This window comes from Elephantulus edwardii, unplaced genomic scaffold, assembly GCF_000299155.1.
Source record: "Elephantulus edwardii isolate Elephantulus edwardi_28Jun2011 unplaced genomic scaffold, EleEdw1.0 scaffold00087, whole genome shotgun sequence".
Taxonomy (NCBI): Eukaryota; Metazoa; Chordata; class Mammalia; order Macroscelidea; family Macroscelididae; genus Elephantulus; species Elephantulus edwardii.
In genome coordinates this window covers 5,566,526-5,588,937 of record NW_006399837.1, presented here as the reverse complement: position 1 = coordinate 5,588,937, position 22,412 = coordinate 5,566,526, and the positions used below count along the sequence as shown (strand labels likewise).

The following is a 22,412-nucleotide window of genomic DNA, read 5'->3' as shown; positions in this document are numbered from 1 at the left end:
CAAAATGCAGGATTTTGATGAGTCTTCCATGCCCAGACCCAGCAGGTTTCTCCTAAGTACTGTCTTTATTAAAATAGACGTTTACATAAAGACTTGAATGTGAATGTTTACAGCATCTCACATCTTAAAAATTTCAAAACAAGCCAAATTATCATGAGTAGGTGAATGATTATACAGATTTGGTATTCAATGAAATGGAATACTATCCAGAAATTTAAAAGAAAGAACACACACTCAGTAAAATAAAAAAAATCTCAAAAGCATTCTGCTCAGTGATAGCTATCTGACACAAAAGAGCACATGTATTTGTTGTTATTGTTGTTATGTGCCAGTAGTCACTTGTGACTCATAGTGACCTTATGTACAACAGCCCTAAACGCTGCTCTATCCTGTACCAACCTTATTGTCTCTGACACAACTACCCCCATTACCCTGTCACTGGGATTTCCTCTCTTGAGCTGTTCCTCCACTCTCTCTCGATGTCCCTCTCCAAGAACTAATCCCTTCTTGCAACATGCCCAGAGTATGTCAGACAGAACTTCAGAATCCTTGCCCCAAGGAGCAGCCTGGTTTCACCCTCTCTAGGATGAACCTGTTGTACTTCTAGCAGTCCGTGATATATTCAGTACTCTTCTCCAGCACCACAACTCAAAGGAATCAATTCTCCTTTTATCATGCCTAGTCAATGTCCAGATTTCCAGCACATAGCAAGTAATTGCAAATACTATGGCCTGGATCAGGTGCACCTTAGTCTCCACACTGACACTGTTGCTCATCAATACCCTAAAGAGTTCTCTGACAGCAGACTTTCCGAATGCAATTAATCTTTTCATTTCCTGGCTGCTGGTACCAAAAGTGTTGATTGTGGAGCCAAGCAAACTAAAGCTTTTAACAATCTCAATCTCTTCACTGTCTATCATGATGCTGCCAATTGGCCTTGTGGTGAGAATCTTTGACTTTTTGATGTTGAGCTTCAATCCATATTGAAGGCTACAGTCCTTGACCTTCTGCAGCAAGTGCTTCAGGTCTTCCTCAGTTTCAGCAAGCAGGGTTGTGTCATCTGCATGACACAGATTGTTGTTGAATCTTCCTGAGCCCAGCCTCCCAAATGATCTGGTCTGCATATAGATTGAAAAGGTATGGAGATAGGACACATCCCTGGTGTACACCCATATATATATATATGAAATTTCAGAAAATATTACTGCACAGTAAAAAAGTACTCTTCAGAGGCTATCTAAGGCTGGAGGTGTGGGTAGAAAGGATTTGGAAAGGGCACAGTCCTTAGAGAAAGACATGCTGGGAAAGGCAGAGGATCATCAAAGGAGAGGAAAACCCTCACAGGATGGGCTGACACAGTGACTGCACAATGCGCTTCAACAAGGCAAAGACTGTGACGATGGTACAGGATAGAGAGAGACTCTGACCTGTTGTTCGTAGGATCACAATGACTTGATGGTGCAACAACACACTATTTTGGGATAAGTACAGCATTCTACCAAAATTTTACAAAATTCAAAACACTGCACACTTACCTTGATTTGTTTTTCAATAATAACAATACCAGTGTACTATGCAAGGAATTGTTCAGACAGAATTCATCTCGTTGCAGCCATTCCCATAACATTTTGGTTCTTTCTAGTCACAGAGTTTTCTATTTCTTTCAGCATCTATCTAGCTCTGTTCCCCTCTTCAGCCCCATGAATGATAGCAACCCCATCTGGCCTGCAAACTCCCAGCCAACTTCATTACAAAAATACCCCAGGACGAAAGCCAGAGCTAATGAACATCTTAGACCACTTGGAAGAAGAAAGGCAATTTTCTGGCTCAGAATAATTGAACTTCACTTCAAATCAGAATCTAAACTATTATTTTCTCTGTACTGAATCCAAATCACTCAAATTCCTGAAATCTGTCCATGAATACTGTCTACCTGATGCCAAAATGTGCCAATGGAAAGTGAAACAGGCAGCCAGTTGTGTGAATGTTCTGTCCTGAAATGTGAAAGCTCAGCTATTTGTCAGGATAACAAAACAGCTGAAGAGTCAACTGTTGTTTTTACTGTAAATCAAGAAACCTTACAATTATGTTGACAAGGGCTGCAACAACAACAACAACAAAAAAAAACAAATAAAAGAAGCCCATTCTCTCTAATTATTCAAGGTGTAGGATCCTAAGCATTAAAATCATGAAAGTTTAGTATAGAAGAATCCTGCCCACTTAACTCTGTTTACAGAGCCAATTTCTATTTATCCTTTAAATAAATTCTGTTTACACTGAGACAATGTCTATTTATCCTTTAAAACTCTGCCCAAATGCCATCATTTTAGAGCTCTCAATAGAGACTAACTCAAAAATAGTCCTAAACTACTAAAAGGAAAATATCTTAAATTTTATATTAAGATAAAATTAAATTTAATCTAATTTTATTTTTATCTAATATAAATTTTTAATAGAAATTAAATAATAATAATTAAATTTTATATAATATAAATTTTATATTAAGATAGTCCTAAAAGGAAATATCTTAAATTTTATATTCATTGATCAGAGAGAACACTAATAAAATTAATTCTAACAACCCATCTTAGTTGCTGGCGTAAAAAAGATAATAAAAAGATATTAAACATATTACAGTTTAGTATAATAATAATAAACATTTGCTGTCTTAGCAATTTCAATGTCATAATAGCAATAGCTAATATTTGAGGGCTTAATATTTGAGAAACTTTCTAAAAATTACATATATACATACAAGCATATCTACATTAGATCATGTAACATAATTGGAAAGTCCACATTTTATACTTAATCACTTACTGCATAGAACATGATTTTACATTTTGAAGTTGATCTTGGCTTTCTTCCATTTGTGACTAAATAGAAAAAACAAAACAAACTAAATACAGCAGCTGTGGGCAAACTTTCCCTAACAGTCCAATAATCTTTGTTATAAAAGTCATTACTCACTCTCTTCTTATTTTTTAAAATACTAGAGTTGCTTGAAAAACCTCCAATATTCTTCAGACTTCAATTTGTTCATTTTGACTAATGGATTAGGTAGCTAAACCTCCTTCCTAAAGAACATACTTTATGATCTAGAACAACTGTTGTTGTTATGTGCCATTGAGTCGCTTGCAACTCATAGCGACCCTATGTACAACAGCCCTAAACTCTGCTTTGTCCTGTGCCAATCACACTGCCTCTGACACAGCCATCCTGATTACCCCAATCACTAAATCAATCCACCTCATAGAGGGTCTTCCCCTCCTGCGTTGTCCCTCCACCCTACCAAGAATGATGTCCTTCCCCAAGGACCTGTCCCTCCTTACAACATGTCCAAAGTATGTCAGACAAAGTGTCAGAATCCTTGCCTCCAAGGAGCAGCCTGGTTTAACCCTCTCTAGGTTGAATCTGTTTATTTTCTTGACAGTCCCTGGTACTCTCAATACTCTTCTCCAGCACCACAGCTCAAAGGCATCAATTCTCCTTCCATCCTCCCTAGTCATTGTCCAACTTTCTGATGCCTACCAAGTGATAGCAAAGATCATGGCCTGTATCAGACACACCTTAGTCTCCAGAGTGACACCATTGCTCTTCAGTACCCTGGAGAGGTCCCTAATAGCAGACTTTCCCATCGCAATACATTTTTTCATTTCCTGGCTACTGGTCCCAAGAGTGTTGACCGTGGAGCTAAGCAAACTGAAGCTGTGAACAATCTCAATCTCTTCGCCATCCATCCTGATGCTGCCAATTGGTCCAGTGGTGAGAATCTTTGTCTTCTTGTCATTGAGCCTCAATCCACACTGAAGGCTGCAGTCCTTGACCTTCTGCAGCAAGCATTTCAGGCCCTTCTCAGTTTCAGCAAGCAAGGTTGTGTCATCTGCATAATGCAGATTGTTAATAGATCTTCTAGCAATCCTGATGCCACACTTCTCCTCATAGAGCCCAGCCTCTCTGTTCTGCATACAGGTTGAAAAGATATAGAGATAGGATGCATCCCTGGCGTACACCCTTCCCAATTTTGAACCACGCAGTGTTTCCCTGCTCTGTTATGATGACTGCCTCTAGGTCCAAGTATAGGTTTTGCATTATCATTGATTTCACATGCAAACAAGATTCTACTGAAGATTATCCAAAAACAACTGGAACAGCACATCAGTAGAGAACTGCCAGAAGTCCAGGCTGGATTTAGAAGGGGTCGTGGTGCTAGGGATATTGTAGCTGATGTTAGATAGAACGTAGCTGAATGCACGGAATACCAGAAGAATATATATCTGTGTTTCATTGATTATGTAAGGGTGTTTGACTGTGTGGACCATAGCAAACTGTGGCTGACTCTGAGAAGAACAACTATACTCAGAGAAATTACATCAGTCAAATGTCTCCAAACTCTGGCCCAAAATATTATTCCCTCTCTGTATTGTCTGTTACCATGGATCTGGAGAAAATTTAGTAGATAAGGCTGAGGTTGAAACTGACACAATAAAGTCTAATCAGAAGAATGGGCCTGGAAAGTTCCATAAAAAAATAAAAAGAAGTGGTTGACTCTTTCCATGAAAGGCTTCAATTAAACGAAATCTTAAAAAAAAAATGAGCCCATGAAATTAATAGCCAACAAGATTAATGTTGTTTCTTATTTTCATTTTAAAGAGTTTTGAAGATATTAGCCAGTCATAGTTATTATCTACTGCTATCAGGTTGGTTCTGACTCGGAGCCTTCTCCAACGCACAGTGTCCAAGGCTGTAAATCTTTCTGGGAGGAGAATCCATATCTTTCTCCCACGGATGAACGGTGGATATAAACTGCTAGCTTAACCTTTTGGTTAACAGTGAAAAGTCTAGTGCCCTATGCCACCAGAGCTCCTTAGTTATAGTTACTGGATTCTTAACACTCCTAGTCATTTAAAAAAAAAAAAAAGGCCAAGCTTTTGTTTTTCTCTAAATCATTTCGAGTTCTATAACAAAATGGACTTCCTCTCTACACACACACACACAAAAAAAAAACCCAAAAGATCCACTGCTGTCAGACTCACAGTGATCCTACAGGTCGGAGTAGAGCTTCTCCACAGGATTCCAAGTCTGTGAACTTTACAGAAGCAGGCTTTCTGAGAAGCTGGTGGATTTGAACAGCTGATCTTTTTGGTAAGCAGTCAAGTGCTTTAAACCACTTTATAATCAATAAAGACCCTAAAATTCATTTGTATTGAATAAATGAATTTGAAAAGGCCTTGTTTCCTCTTTTCCAGTCACATTTCTGCTTCTGTGTTAAAAACTGAGATGATTATTCTATACGTATCAATAACCAACGAACAACCACTAGATTTCTTGCCCTGAAGAGTTCCTGAAGTTCTGGTCAAATCATTTCTCGACGCAGACAAGCAGCTCAGAGCCACTGCTTCTCTTCACTCCGTGACCACTGGTCCTTGGACCCTGGGAGCTCCCAGGTGCTGCTTTGATCCCCTGGTCCCGTCACAGAAGATGGCCCTCCTAGCTGCATCTCTGTGCACGTACTTACAGAGTACCTCTTTTTCTTTTAAATGGTGCTTACTGTATAGTTGAGATAATTCGGGCAATGATTTAAGATTTTGAAAGTTTCAAGACTGTCCTGACTGACTTTTCAGTTTTATGACTCGTGAAGAAATGTGAGCTTTAGGTAAAATTTCAGACAAATGCTGCTAAATCAGGGGAGAAAGTGTAATTACCTAAATATACTATCATTCTGTGGAAAACTAGGGGTCTAAAGTATTTGTCCCCAACAGTGTAGTTTCCAATCTTTTTTTATTTATTTATTTTAGTTTATTTTATTTTAAATTTATTTTAATGAAAGTTTGCAGAGACTTTGGATTTCCATTCATTCATTGTCGCACTTTTCTCCCTGCCCACCTCTCCCCTGCCAATTCCCTTTTCTTTTTGAAGAATAAAATAAAAAATTCTTTCATTGTTATTCAATCCCTCCCACCAAGTCCACTCCACTATGCTACCTTTGTTCTGGACTCCTGTTATAACAATAATATCTAATCTTAATTACCATATTTTCACTCAAATATGCACGTGTTATATAGAGTTTTTTCCAACTACACAACCCCTGGGGTGTTTATTTCCTATGTACTTGTGCATGTTATATACATATATAGGTGTATTATGTTTAAAAAATAGAGTTCCTCTCTAAGCAGTAATTGACCCTGGGCAATTCCTGGAGTCTCAGGGTTCTCACAGAAACTAGATTCATTGTAACAATTGAATGAGATGGCATGTTAAAAGGGAATGAGTGGCAAGAATAAAATTTGCACTTTGTATCAGTTAATTGACTAAATATCTGCCTGATTTAAATAGAGGAGGAGTGAACAGTGGAACTGTAAACTCAACAAGGTTATGCCATTCCCAATTGAGTCTCGGTAGAATGCCGTAGAAAGCGGATTTTTTTTTTCTTCCTTTGTGGTGGCGTGATCTTACCACTCAAGACTAGGGCTGATCTGCCATGCCTCTTATTTGAGCAGCATAGATTGATTTTAGGACAGAAAACTATCACAGAACAGATAAATAAATAAATCTATTCTACAGTAAAAGAGCCCTGCTGGCTCAGTAGTGCAGGGTTCAACAGCTAACCAAAAGATCAGCAGTTCAAATCCACCAGCGACTCCTCAAGAGAAAAGCCCTCTTGAAATTGCTGCCGTACATAATACAGCTTCAAAAACTCTATAGGACAATTCTACTTTGCCATATATCATTCAATCAGAATTACCTTAATGTCACATAACAACAATTACATTCCACACAGTCCAGGAGAGACACAATACATTATCAAGATTCAGGTGTGTATATATGTTAATTTCAAAACAGAGGAGGGAAAATCCTCCTTAAATTCCTTGTTCAAAGCTACTTCTTCACATTTTTGGCCAGAGAAAAGAAGGCCATGAGGGAAGTACTCTGAGAAATCACAGAAGTTTATTCTTGGTTTTTTAACTTGAAAGAACCTCAGACCTGGAATTTTAAGAATGACATAAAGGGATAATTATGCTTTACACTCTGATTTTATAATCTAATCCCTGATGTCAAATCAGCAATTTATCTTAAAAATATTTGTGTTTTAGAAAAATACAAATGTTTGAAATGAACATGTCTTGTATAGATTTTTCCCTCTGATTTTTATCATTTATCTAAGACTAAAATTAAGGATTGTGGTGTGGGGTTTTTTTGTTGAGACATAGGAATAACTCTAATTTTCCACTCTTGAGATTATTTTAAACTATCAAAGTCCAAATATTTAGTCATCATAGCTCAAAATCACACTATTAATTATCATCAAGTTGGTTCAACTCTTAGTGACCATAGGGCAGAATTCCCCCACAGAGTGCCTAAAACAAATCATTATAGATGGAGAAAAAAATATAGCGGTTGCCCCACGCCTAGTCCCTCTCTGAGAAACCTGATCATTTCAAGGGCAGAAAGGAAAAAGACCAGACCAAACGATAAATCATGACAAGGCTTTGGGCCTGATCAGCAAGCCTCAACCTGACTTAATTAACATCCCCAGATTCCAAGAGGTACCATCTTCCCTAGCCCTCCCCAAGACCCCTATAAAAAGAGACTGCCTCTAATTACAAGCGCATCGTTCTGACTTTCTCTACTGGTCATTTTGGCGTCCCTCTCAGACCATGCACTAAAGGCCTGTTGTGTTCTTGGGACCAGTTTCTTTCTCTCTTTCACCCTCAGCTCCTTTTCTAACAACAGACGCGGACAGCCACATCTTTCTCATAAAGAGCAGCTAGGGCCTTTGAACTGCCAACCTCTCAGTTAGCACCTAGGCACCTAACAACTACATCCAAACCAAACCCACTGCCATTAAGTCGTTCTTAACTTGCACTAACTCTGAATGATAAAACAAAGCTGCTTTATGCGATTTCCAGTTCTGTAGTCTTCATTGCTGTTTTTGTGTACCATCCAGTTGGAACCCACCCACAGCTGACCCTCCAGTGGACATTCAGAGGCAGTTGACCGCACAGGAGGAGATTGCCCAGTGTTCTCCTGTAGAGCAGCTGGTGGATTCGAACCACATGTCTTTGTGTTGGCAGTGCAATTCCTTACCACTAAGCCACCCTGAATTTCCTGTTAGAACAGAACTGCCCCGTGGGGTTTCCATAGCCGTAACCTTCACTGGTAGGTTAATAGTTCATCACTTAACCACTGTGCCACTAAATTACAAAGATAGAGTCAAACAATAAAGTCATCTGAGTTGGATCTTAGTGTTACCTCACTCCTCTTCTCTATATAATGTCAGCTGTGGAGCAGCATAAAATCATTCTCTCTCCCAGTTTTGGGATGGTCCTCTTGCTTGAGCATGGTTTTCTAGGCCTGATATATACCTTTTCATGGATTTCCCTAAACACAGGGGAGATTTTAAACCAATATGTTATTTTAATATGGTGTTTTATTATATTTAAGGCACATTAACATGATCTTGGACTGGTGATATAACCCACTCTCCACAAGTATAGAGTTTTCTACTCAAGTAGAAACCTCTATACTTAGAAACCACTTTTTAAGGGCAATCTGAATCACAAGGAAGGTACATAAAATACATGTTAATCATTTTCTCAACCCTCAGAAATAAACACAATCAAATATAATAATATTTTGCCCTCAATTTGACATTTTTCTACACAAAAAGTACAAAATCACACATCAAGTCATCTGTAAAGCAACTCAAATAATTTAATTTCTATATAAAAACTACTTCGGAAAAATACAAAATTCAGTGCAACTCCAGGAACACAGTTGCCCTATTTCCTTTAGTGTTTTTAATAACCTGAAGTGAAATAATGGAAAGGCAGAGGTGTAGCAGTAAAATATTGTGTTCAGCTGTCTGTAGTGGGAAGTAGAGCACTGTCTTGCTTTTTCTTCCCTGCTTTCTGAGTCAGCCCCATGACATATCTGCAGGAGATTTCTCCACATTGGTCTAATGTCCTCCCTGGACATCCTTAATAGAGATCCTCTATAAACCAGGCAAAACACCAGCCCCCACAGAAATACAAACAGAAAGGAACTCCATCATCCTATAGAACCAAAAAACTATAGGTAGATTGGCAATAGAATTAAATACCAGTTAGTGGCATTGATGGGACACTGCGGCTGTCAGGGAACTCGAGGAGTTTCTGGGAGCTTCGAAAAAGATTGTCCCTCAGAACCTCCAAAGGGGTCAATACGACTGACATTCCGATCTCAGGCCTCCAGACTGTGAGAGAGCAATTTCTATTCTCATTAATAAATAATAACAATGAATTCATGGCAATAAAAAAGATCAGAAACTCCTAAACCTTATTTTGCAGTTCACAGGCAAACTTTAACTATGATAAAAGCCACCGCAACATACATCAGTCTTTTCTATTTTGGCAACATCTCCACCATTGATGATGTCCCTAGGTACTGTCAAGTGAGTTTCAACTCTGAGTGACCCCTTGTTGTTGTTATATGCCAGTCAGTCACTTGAGTTCCATAGAGACCATATGTACAACAGCTCTGAACCCTGCTCTATCTTGAGCCAACCTCATTGTCTCTGACACACCTAACTCCTTACTCCAATCACTATATCAAGCCATCTCATTCAGGATCTTCCTTTCTCGTGATGTCACTCTACCCTTCCAATCAGGATGCTCATCTCCAAGGACTACTCTCTCCTTGCAACATGCCCAGTATGTGAGACAAAGCTTCAAAATCCTTACCTCCAAGGAGCAGCCTGGTTTCACCCTCTCTAGGACGAAACTATTTGTTATCCTAGCCGTCCATAGTATATTCAATTCTCTTCTCCAGCACCGCAACTCAAAAGGCATTGATTCTTCTTCTGTCATGTTCAGTTATTGTCCAGCTCTCTGATGCATAGAAAGTAATTGCAAAGACCATGGACTGGATCAAGCACACCTTAGTTTCTAGATTGACATCCTTGTTCTTCAGTACTATGGAGAAGTCCCTTATAGCAGATTTCCCAGTGCAATTCATTTTTTTATTTCCTAGCTGCTGGTACCAAGAGTGTTGATTGTGGGGCTACATAAGGTGAAACTGTTAACAATCTCAGACTCTTCACCATCTATCAAGATGCTATCAATTGGCCAAGTGATGATGATGTTAAGCTTCAATCCATATTGAAAGCTGCAGTCAGTCCTTGACCTTCAGCAGCAAATGCCTCAGGTCCTCTTCAGTTTTGGCAAGTAAGGTTGTGTCATCTGAATAATGCAGTTTGGTGACACCTACCATTCTACAAATTCCATACCTTAAAAGTAAATAATCTGTGTGTGTGTATATATATATATATATATATATATATATATATATATTAAAAACAAAAACAACAAACCAACATTTTCCAGCAGAGTGGAAAGAAAACCTACTGACTGGGGAAAAAAAGTTGTCAATACCATCTCAGATAAGGGTTTCATTATAATAGTTTACAGAATCCTTCAGGGTCTCCACAAGAAAAAGTCTGATAACATAATCACAAAATGGGCAAAAGATATGGACTCTTCACAGAGGAAGATATGTGTGTGGATGGCAAACAAACACATGAAGAAAGGCTCAAAATCACTGGCAATAAGAGAGATGCAAATTAAAACTGCAGTGAGATATCATCTCACTCCAGTAACAGTGGCAAAGTTTAAACATGACAGCAAGTAATAATAAATGTTGGAGAGCATGTAGAGAGATAGGAACTCTTATACATTGTTGGTGGGATCGTAAAAGAGTACAAACACTCTGGAAAACTGTTTGGCGTTTCCTCAAAAAGCTGAACATAAAAATTTCATATGACCCAGCTATGCCACTGCTTGGAATCCACCCTGAGAAAATTAGAAATGAAACATAAATGGAGATTTGTACACCAATGTTCACAGCGCTGTTATTCACCTTTGCAAGAACATGGAAACAGCCCAAATATCCAACAACAAAGGAATGGATTGAGTAATTGTGGTGCATTCACATGATGGAATACTACACAGCATGCAGGAAAAATGACATTTTTACTACATAACTGGGGAGGAACTGGAGAGCATTATGCTAAGTGAACTCAGTCCCCTAAGAACATATACTGTATTAAGACCATTATTGTGGAAATAGAAATATTAGCTAGTAAAACATGTAAGAGGATCCAAGGGAGGAAGGAGTAGGAGCAGAAGGTGAGGATGGGGAAGGTGGTAATCACAGGGCGGCACAATTTGATGGGTGGAGGGAGGGTGAGTAAAGGAAATGGGAGAGATCCAGTGTGAAACACGATGCATATAAACTTTGTAAGCAAACCAGTATAAAATAAAAATTTCTTTTAAGAAAATAGTAAGAAATCAAGCATCTAAAAGTCAACAAAGGAGTCTTGTTTCTTCTCCATCTCTTTGGCTGACCAGTCCTTCTTTATGGAGAATCCATGCCTGCCTTGTTCCTGGGGAATGTGCTGTCCTGATTTCCCACCCTGGATTGTTCCTGCTCCTCATCCCCTTTCCTCCTCTAACTCCAAGAAGTAGCTGGGACCTTCAGCACTTTTTCTTCCTCTCATTGACAGCTATTTCATCCATTATTGGAGACTTCAAGTGAATGGATTTATTATCGTGCCCAAATATCGGTGGCCAGATCCAAATTCTCACAAGAGTTTCTATACTGATTTTCCAGATGTTCTCTCAATACTACATCCATACCTCCAACTCAGAATGCCTATTACCCACATCTTTTCCAGAATTTGTTACTCATTTTTATTATTTGCACTGTTAGCTTGTTAATTGACAGAGCTTCCAAGTCATCACCATCTATTATTTAACCTTCTTCACTCTACAACCAACCCCTAGGTCTTGCTGATAGCAGTGCCTTAGTATTTATTTCTACCTTCTGTCTTCATTTTCATCTCACCTGCCACTGTGCTGTTCCAGCCATTTCTCTGTATGTGTGTGTGTGTGTTGTTGTTGTTTTAATTAATTTTAATGAAAGTTTACAGAGACTTAGGATTTCCAGTCATTCATTGTTGCATTTTTCTCCCTACCCATCCCCTTCCCCCCAATTCATTCTTCTCCTTGAAAAGAAATAAAAACTCTTTCGTTGTTAGGCAATCCTTCCCCCCAAGTCCACTCCACTATGCAGCCTTCACTCTGGACTCCTATAATGACAAGAATACCAACTCATATGTCCCTTTCAAACAGTGCTCTCCTTCATCTGTTTCAATGCAATATACAGCATTCCTTCCCTCCTTTTCGGCCTTCCCTCGACCCTGATGTCAGTCCCGTTTTACAACAGTGGTACTATGCAGTATTTGTCCTTTTGTGACAAAGATATTTCACTCAGCATAATACCCTCCAGGGTCATCTGTTTTGCATAATATTTCATGAGTTCCTTGGTTTTCAGTTGTTCCAGCCATTTCTTACCTCTCCCTTGGAGTCCTACCCTCTTTATTTTTCTCTCCTATTTCTTCAATCTCTCCTACTTAAGGGGGGAAATTACAACTTTCATGACAACAAAGGCTACTTTCACTTATCATCGAGTCCCTAGCAAACATCATACTACACACTAAATGATTATTTTTATCTAACTGAAGCTCTGACTGGGGGCAGAGGAGGTTCCCTTCTTGCTCAAATATTTTTCCTATCTTCAGTATTAGTATTTTCTTAAGGAACATTCAGAAGGAGCTGGTAAACAATGACCATGTTGATGGAAAAAGCTTCAGGGAATGTCTGGTGATCTAAGGAGAGGGACAGAAGTTTGGGTTCTTAGTTTCTGAAATTGTTGACAAATGGATGATGGGAAATTTTCTTTTGTGAATAGGTTTGGGAGGGAAGATGAGTTTGCAATTCAACATCAGAGCCCTAGTGGTGCAGTGCATGTTGCACTGCAAACCAAGTCACCTGCTCAGAAATATAAAAATGAGACTGTTCCCATGATGATTTACAGGTGGAGAAACCTAATTATCATGTGTCATAATCAATTTAGGAAGCAGGAGTGGCACCCACTTTCTAAACAACATGTCTCCAGAAACTCTATGAACTTTGATAAATGACAATAGTTATAGCAAGGCTTCAGGCTTTTGATTCACAGGGTCACTATGAGTTGTGCTCTTCTTGAAGGCAAACAACAACAACATAATTAGTTGTTGTGATAATCAATTGAAGATCAGTGGGTTTGCTTTGGTTTTTATTCTGTGTGTTACTGCTGCTGTTGTTGTTGTGTACCTTCCAGTTGGAACCAACTCACAGCTGCCCCTCCAGCAGGCTTTGAAAGGCAATAAATCACATGGGAAAAGATTTCTTTCTCCCTGGAGCTTCCAAAGGATTTGAACTACATGTCTTTGGATTGGCAGTACAGCTTCTTACCACTATGACACGAGCGCTCCATAGCATATCTCTACATATTCTAGTTTGTCTTGTTTCTCTTTTCCTGGGGAATTCTGGCTCACACACTGGCACATAACATACCCAGATAAATGTTATTATCGTTTGCTTGATAGTTGCAGAGTTGAGAGTGAATAAAACCACCCAGGAATAAGAACACAATGAGAGAAGACTTGAGGGATACCTGTCCAAACTAGGCTCTCTGATTACAAAAACAGTAATGTATAGAAAATTTATAAGCTATAAGGAAAGACAGCGTAACTCCTGTCATCAAGGCCTGAGAACTATGGTATGAGAGTGAAAATTAAAAAAAAAAATGTGGAAAAGAAACCAGAATCTATCTAAGCACCAAGCCCAGTTCCTCAGCAAAAGTTCTAGTACAGAGATAGGTGAAAGGTGGATAGGGATGAAGAAGAAATTGTTCCTTCAATATCAGGGCTGAAAATATGAAAGTCACAATCCATGACGTGTCCATTGGTTTGGTATCTTCTGAAACTCCATTCTAGAACTGAAAATCCAGTGTTTTCTGTCAAAGGTCAGGACCCTGGATGTGAGAACATCAGCCCTGGGATTTCTGCACTGGGAGCCCACATGTGACTGAGGCTGATCAGAAAAGTGCAAATCGTAAAACTGAAAGACAAAGCTTGTGAGTGCAGGCAGGACAATTAGGATCAACGCTGTTTGAATATTTCCCTCCTACTTATATCTTCATATACATATATCTCAATACAGTAGAGTATTGAGAATACCATGGACTGCTAGGAAAGCAAACAGATTTGTCCTGGAAAGGGTTAAACCGGGTGGCTCCTTGGAGGCAAGGATTCTGAGGCTCCGTCTAACATACTTTGGACATGTTGTGAGGAGAGACAGGTCCTTGGAGAAGGACATCATGCTTGGGAGGGTGGAGGGGCAACGCAGGAGGGGAAGGCCCTCTATGAGGTGGATTGATTCAGTGACTGGGATAATACGGGTGGGAGTGTCAGAGACAGTGCGATTGGCACAGGACAGAGCGGAGTTTAGGGCTGTTGTACATAGGGTCGCTATGAGTCACAGGCGACTCAGCGGCACATAACAACAACAACATTTATATCTTCATCCCCTCTATTACAGATTCCATGTGTTTACTAATGCCCACTCAGATACATCTCACTACAAAGGGCAATAAACTGTGGGACTCAACCAGGAAAAAGAAGTCAGGAATTAGAGTTCCCAGTTAAAGTAAGCAGTAAGCAGAGACCAGTAAGCAGAGATAGCAACTGTGACTCAAAGCTGTTCACGGCAGCTTGAGGTGAGACGCTCAAGAGAGGAAACTTGGCACTCTTTTGTCTTTACCAAACCATGACAGAGATCTCCCCACCCAGGTTCATTATCAGAATATCAGGGAAACTGTCAAAAGGCCTGAATTATAATAGCAGGTCTGTTCTTATCTCTCACAGTATCTTCAAAGAAGGCACATAACTGTTGTAGGTCTTAATCTCTTCATCATTAAACAAAGGACTTGGGTACATGATCTAGAAGCCATCTTTCTACATTCTGTGATTCTTTAATATTTGCATTAATCAAGCTAGGTGATGCTGCAGTAGCAAACTCCAACCTTTCTATATTTACTATGTTGTTTGTTGTTGTGTGCCGTCAAGTCGCCTGCGACTCATAGCAACCCTATGTACAAGAACCCTAAACTATGCTCTGTCCTGTGCCAGTCTCACTGTTTCCGACACACTTACCCCCATTACTCCAGTCACTGAATCAATCCACCTCATAGAGGGTCTTCCTCTCCTGTGCTGTCCCTCCACCCTCCCAAGCATGACATCCCTCTCCAAGGATTGGTCACTCCTTGCAACATGCCCAAAGTATGCCAGACAGAACTTCAGAATCCTTGCCTCCAAAGAGAAGTCTGGTCTCACCCACTCTTCTCCAGCACCACAGCTTGAAGGCATCAATTCTCCTTCTATCCTCCCTAGTCATTGTCCAGCTCTCTGATGCATAGCAAGTGATTGCAAAGACCATGGCCTGTATCAGGTGCACCTTAGTCTCCAGAATGACACCATTGCTCTTCAGTACTCTGGAGAATATCACTTCTTCATGCAAAGCAAACCACAGACGTGGGATTCTTCAGAGAAATTGGTTCTGTTGAGGAACTTTGTCTTCAAGGGTGATGAAGCTCAATCATCGTAGCTGTTGGACTGTTTGGATACAGTCTCCTTGGTGGCATGTGGTTGAAGAGGACAGAGAATCAGACATAGATTTTTTTTCCCCACTGGCTCATATCAGAAGATACATACTTCCCCTCCAAACAGGTTACACTGCCAGGACGGGTCATATTGGAGGAAATATGAAGAGAGGTTGAGAGTAGAATCCTACATATAAGAAAGAAATTTCTAGTAATTTCTAAGGAACCTTGATGACTTGGCTGCTAGCCAAGACTGGTAGTTTAAAACCCCACCTGGTGAGCTGATCTCATAAAAAATACAGCACACAACTCTGAAAGGCTGTTCCTACTCTGCCATGTAGGGTGGCTAGGAGTCGGAAATAAAGTCAACTGGTTTTGCTTAGGTATATACTTACATATATATTTCTATTTTCTAGACTATCTTACTCATTATTTTAAAAAACTGTGTTAACTATTACTCTTAGGGAGGTCTGGTGGCCCAGTGGCAAGAAGCTGCACTGCAATTCCAGAGGTATGTGGTTTGAATCCATCAGATGCTGTGCTGGGGAAGGAGGGGCAATCTCCTCCTGTACTAGTCAGATCCGATTTGATGGTACACGCACAAAAAATAATAAATTTTTTTAAAAAAGAAAGTATAGAAGTATAGAAAGCGTCTCAGGAATTAGGAAGAAGGCTTCATCTCACGTATTCTGAACATGTTATCAGGAGGGACCAGTCCCTAGAGAAGAACATTACACGTGGTAAAATCAGCAAAAACTAGGAATACCCCCAACAAAATGGGTTGATGTGGCGGCCACAACAATAAGCTTAAATATAACAATGATGGTGCAGATGACACAGGACCAAACAGTGTTTCATTCTCCTGTACGCCGGGCAGTTGTGGGTGGGAAGCCCCTCCACATCACCTAACAACTAAGATATATTCACATATATGCTAAAATCCTAACACATTTAGCTCAGTTTGGCAGGGTTAAATGAGATCATTAAAAAGATGCAGCTATCACAGAGCAAAGCAAAAATTGGCTAAATTAACTTTGTCCATTTAACCTCCTTCTAAAAATCAGCAGGGAACTTTCTATGACTCAGAAAAGTGTGACTTGCAGCCTCAGATGGGAGTGGCATGCGACCAGGTCTCTCTAGCTTTACTATACCACACCTGGTTTTGCTATGAGTTGGGAACTGACTCGGAGGACAGGTCCTACCAACAGCAAAGGCAGAAGAAGTATACAGATAGTACTGTGAAGAATTCTTTGCTCCTGAATCTCAGCAAGGGAAAGCAAGGTAAGAAATAATCCCCTCACAACAGGAGGACCAGACTCTAAAAGTTGAGAGTAAGGACAGTGGTAGGGGACCCCAGGAGAAATTGCTCCCTTGCACGCCTTTCCCACCCTGCAAGTGGAGGTGCAGGTACCCTGAAAATCACCTGAACCAAAGTGCAGACCTCAAATCCATATCCTTGCCCTGACCTCCTCCACACCCTGAGGTCCACGGAGCCTTCAAGCCAGTGACCTTGCTTGTCGTCTCCATGGTTTCGGCTCACATCCCAAACTGTTCTTTCCTGTGTGGGTGGAAACATTTCCGAAATGAGGGAAGACAGAGTTGAACAGTGGTTTTTTCTCTCTTGTGACCCTTCTCCTCTGGCAAATTGTGTCCTTTTTTCTGAACATTTCCGTCTCCTGGGGAAACCCTTTACAGAAGAGGCGGCTCCTGTGACATTCTTTGAGGTGCATGCTGGGACAGAGTTTAAAAAGCAGCAGTCTGAAGTGGTGTTTCCTTTTGTTGCACGTGGTGCTCAGAATCCCTCAGAATGTTCCACTCTCCCTCTTATCATAAGTTCCTCAACGGGGGAGACCAGCATGGTAAAAGAGGGAAACTGTAGGTCGGAGGGGGTGCAGCGTTTGTCCAGCACCATGGAGCCCTTCCTCAAACCTCTTCCATCACCTGCCTTCCCTACTTCCAGCCCTGCTCGTGCAGGCATCCTGGTCTATCAGCTGACAGGACTCCCCAGCTTCACCCCACTCACCCACCGCAGTCCTAGACTCCACCTCCAGTGCCTTGGCCCATTGCACTCCCCTGGCAACTTCTACAGCAATGGTGTGCCTAACTTTAAGGGTAAGGTTATTGTGCAAACGTGGGTTCTGTCCAAACCTGGAGTATAAATTTCCAGCTCAATGTTCTGTCTGTGCCAGAATCCAGAGCGGGAGCAGCACTCCACTGGATGATCAATGGCCCTTGCACAGCTGGGTCCTAGGAGTGCGCGCCTGACCAAGAAAACCTCCCACCCAGCTCCCAAGTACACCAGGGGGTCTACTTTCCAACCAGAGCTGCCAAGAGCACTCATTTATTGGCACGACCTCAGCCTTTCCCGGTAGTTTGGACCCCATGATCTTGTCCATGAAGGAAATCTTTCGCTCGGCAGCATCCCTGCCTGCCTCTGACGTCTAAAGGTGTAATTAGAACAGCATGGAGCCAGCGAGACCATCTATTTACCTCATGTCTAACATTTAAGTGTTTTAAAATATGGTTCCAATAGCCTAAGGTGCACAGGGCCAAATTCCCTGCCCCAATTCTCACATGCATGAGTAACTCCACACAGACCAAACCCCTTGGGCCTTACGTTCTGCTTAGAACTTCTTTTCTTTCTTTCTTTTTTTTTTTTTTTAAGGAAAACAAATACTCCATTAAAACGACAGAGTGTACTCTGCATATTTTTAGGACAATTAGAGTTTAGAATTCCCTCTTCTTCCGCCTCTGGTCAAATCTTTGCTGTGCTTAACTATTTCCTTACCAAGAAAGACATTGAGCTGGAATAAACAGCGGTTTTCTCCTCTTTTGCAACCAACCACCTTCTTGTCTTCTGTGGGTAAGGCAGTTCTTACCGGGCTAGGAGACGACAGCTCTGGTTGTACTTTAAGGAGACAGTGCTTTCTGGAACTCATGGAAAGAGTCATTTAAAAAGCCAAATTCAAAAGAAACAGAAAGACTTGAGAACACATCTACAATGTGCTAGGTTCAAAGGGATTCATTAAGCTCTATCTTCAGCTCTTTGGGTCATGTACCACCCACAAAAAAAGGGCAGCAGAGTATTATCCAAACCTTTAGCCCAACTGAGGGGAAAGAGGGAATAGGGATCAAGTAGGAGGGACCTGGAGATTAGATTTGGATGGGAGGAACTTCAGAGAGAAAAGACTGTCAAGTGTAGTCTGCAGACAGACTGAACTTCACTGACTGCTGCTGCCTGTCAGCCCTTCTGCGGGGGCCCTGCGTGTGGGTAATAATAGTTGCCCAGCCAACATGCAAGTCAAACCTTTTCTTGCAGCCAAATTCGGAACATCATTGAGGCAGTAGCCATGTCACTGCAGGTTCAAGTCCAACAGGCACCAGGCCACTAAATGAACACCAGAGCTATTGGTGAAAGACTGTTTGCAGCTTGTTTTCCATTTACTGCAATGTGTCTCATGGAAGGAGCTAGCCAAGCCTTGCTTAGCCCGGGCAGAAGACAGAAATAAGATACACCTCAGAGAGTCGCTGGCTTGGAAAGTGAGCACAATCCAGACAGGACTTGGCGAATAGTGTCAGTGTTTCTTAGAAACTGGGAGTTAGGTTGAAAATAAAAATCAAAGAATTCATGACTTCCTGAGGGGGTAGAAATGTGTTTGTTTATTTAAATTAAAAATACTGTGAACATTACAAACTGTTAAATACAGATGACAGTTCTATACAACTCAACAGAACGAGGAGGGAGGATACACATGGCTTTGAACAAGCGCAGAGACATGCACCCTGCTTCAGGATAAAGCAGTGGAAAATGTGACAGTGCACATGTCTCTCGCAGTAAAGTTTCAGGATTCAAGTGATTCCAGGCAAGGGGCCAAACTGAACTTGGCTGCTTTCAACTTAAACAACCCCCTTTGGAGCAAATCCACACTCTGAATTTGAAAGTGAACAGTGGCCTTCCTCAGCCCACCCTCTGCAAACATGAATTTTCCTTTGCCCTGCATATGGGCAGGTCGGTAAATCAGCTCCTATTCTTTTAAGTCTTCCCTGTTGTCATGTCTCCAAACCAAGGAGATTAAGTTCTTTTATTCAAAAGAAGCAAAAAATTCTTTACTAGAATTAAACTTGACCTTTCTCTTCCTCTTTTCCTTCATAGATCTGGGAGTCTATGGGAATACTGGCCCACAGGACACCAGGAACTTTTTTGTTGTGGTGGGTTTTTTTTAAAGATTTCTCACTCTCTTAATGCAGAGTGTTAACATTTGGCCACCAGGAATCTCTCCTCAGAGCTGTACAGACAGAAATGTGGTCTCTGCCTGTGTGCTTCAGGCCTGGGAAAACTAAACCCGGTGGTTCACCCTAAATTCCCCAGTTGCATGGGCTTGAAGTCTCCAATTGCTTCTACAAATAAGCAGACCCCAGCCTTCCGCCGACTAACTAGCCGAGAAAGAAATACGCTGTTCTCTTCCTGTTTCCTCACGCCAGACCTTACAGGGTTTATCACAGAGCCTTCCAAATCGAACGGCATCCTCCCAGCCCCCTGGGATGGGGACCATCAGACCTCTCATGAAGGCTGTAAGCCTTTTGGTGACACGCCGAGGACCACACAGTGGACGAGTGTCAGGGCCAGGGACTAGGAAACACAGAACTTGGCCTCGGCTTTGTGCAATCTCTGCCTGGGATCACCCTTCTCCGTCCCAGCTACGTGACGGAATACCACACAGCCTAGGCCCCTTAACGTCCTTCTTCCCAAGTCGGAAGATGCCGCTGGGAAAGCAAGTAGCAGCAGGGTTAATGGTGTGTCCTCGCACAACCTCCCTTCTAGAAAGGTCAGTGAGAGGCCCCTAAGTGGACATTCAGAGTCCAGGTCAGATCCTAGGTAAGCCCTTCTGACCGAGGGGCGGGGGAGGGGGAGGGGCATCATTTGACCAGTATTTGATGCTAGGCAGTCACAGGTCAGAGAGCTAAAGGTCATAGGTTAAACAGAGGTTCAAAACAGATCACCTCCCAGAATCCCAGCCAAAGTTAACAGATTTCAAAGTTGCTCTTTTTTTTTTTCTTTTTCCTTTACCGGATACAAACTGGTCAGATTCAGCTCTCCAGCTTTCTCCCATCAAAAGTCTTCCATCAAATGGTTTCCTTTAATCCTTTAAGGAGCTTTGGAGCTGGTTGGGAAGTTAATGTCACCGGCACATATTCGAGGTACCAACCAGATCCAAAAAAAACAAAGCTCAAGGTAACAACTCAAAACCATGCCCTCCGCTGTCCAAAGCAGCCCCGAGGCTGGCTGTTGCTGCAGGGGTTACCACGGTAGACCAGAGTGACCACAAAGGCACACACATGGTCCTTCACCAAGTTCTGAGCAGGAACCCCGATACCCAGCCCCAGAGTGAGTATATGCTTCGCACGTCCCCGGGCATCCTGAGTGGTGGGGCGAGACCACACAGCCCACCAGGTCTTCTCGCCACTGCTGGCTCTGCCAGGCCTTGTCCCCCACCCCACCCCACCTTGGGGATACACCGAGGGTCTCTCCAAAGTGGCAGCTGCCCTGGAAAAGTGAAAGCGGACACTTGTACGGTATCCTAGCTCTCGCTAAGGGTGCTGGCTGAAGGGGTCACCTCCGGAGGCCCTGGGGGTGCTAGGAATTCTGGTGGATGTTCTCTGAAGAGCCTTCACTGCTTTCGTTGAGGGGCGTCTCGGAAGTCTCCCCCAGCTCGTCATCCGCCCCTTCCTCCTGGATGGTGAGGTGCACGTCTGGGGAGGAGGACTCGGAGCTGACGCTGTCGCCTTCCATGGAGCAGAGGGTACAGGACAGCGCGGGCGCCACGCTCTCCTGCAGCATATTCAGCACCATGGGCACGTGCACCGAGCGCAGGCCCTGGACCATGGGCAGGGGCTTCATGGCCTCGCCCCAGAGCCTTTCTTCGTCCTTGTAGAGAAGCAGCAGGCTGGACTTCTTCTCCCGCCGCTTGGACTTCATGTAGCCCAGCATGATGCCAATCAGGAAAACGCCGTAGAAGGACATGACCACCAGGATATAGAAGTACTCGTTGCCGCTGGCGCTGCTGGCCACGTGGGACGCAGCGGGGCTGCTGGAGGCGGCGGTGCTGGCGTGGGTGCTGTTCAGGGCCTCCATCTCCAGCATTGAAGCACAGCTCACAGCGTGGGGTCTGGGGAGAAAGCTCCAGGTTAGTCCTCACTCATCGGCCCTCTCTACAGGAGCCTCTAAAAAACGCAGTGTCCACAGAGCTGCTGAGCGCACGCGTGCATCTACGTGACCCGGGGTGAGTCCTTGCAGGGTGCAAGTAGATGCGACAGAAGGCAGGAGAGGGTGGCGGAAGAAGGAAGCCTTTCAGTCTTCATTTTATACATGCCTCTCCTGGTGACATTTCTCAAAATAAGTATGAATAAGTATACTTGCATTCTTTAAAATAAGGACCAAATGGAAAATTCAACTAAGTAGCCTAAAGAAATGAAACGAAGTTTATCCACCAGATGCACTGCTGGAGAAGGAGGGACAATCTCCTCCTGTACCGGTCAGATCCGATTTGACGGTACATGCACACAAAATAATAATAAAATAAAAATAAGAAATGAAACGAAATTTAAACACCAGGAAATAAAATATCTCTTTATTATTAATATTTGACTTAGCAGAAAAAAAATTGCATTTTGCTCCAAAACTGTAAAACTCTTTTTCATTCAAAGCAAAGTGTTTTCAGGACAAACAAAAGCGAGGGAAACTGAATGCACCAATTGTCAGCAAGTAGCTTTCTGAAATGTTCCTAAAGCAAAACAATCATTCTTAACTTACCAAAGCCTGGCAGAATCGTCCCAAGTTTACAAGTGCTGAATCGCCAAGTCCACGGGCTCCTTCCTCGCCCCAGCTGGCT

General features: G+C 42.1%; 1 protein-coding gene across 1 annotated transcript; it reads right to left on the bottom strand.

Annotated features, from left to right (window-relative positions):
• Positions 1-21,157: 21,157 nt before the first annotated feature.
• On the bottom strand, positions 21,158-21,664 carry KCNE4 (potassium voltage-gated channel, Isk-related family, member 4). The gene has a single exon (XM_006890281.1). The coding sequence runs from the start codon at positions 21,662-21,664 to the stop codon at positions 21,158-21,160; it is 507 nt and encodes a 168-aa protein (XP_006890343.1).
• Between the last annotated feature and the right edge of the window lie 748 nt (positions 21,665-22,412).

Bases quoted from the DNA above. Each gene is read 5' to 3' on its own strand.
- KCNE4 (XM_006890281.1), bottom strand. From the start codon at position 21,664: ATGCTGGAGATGGAGGCCCTGAACAGCACCCACGCCAGCACCGCCGCC.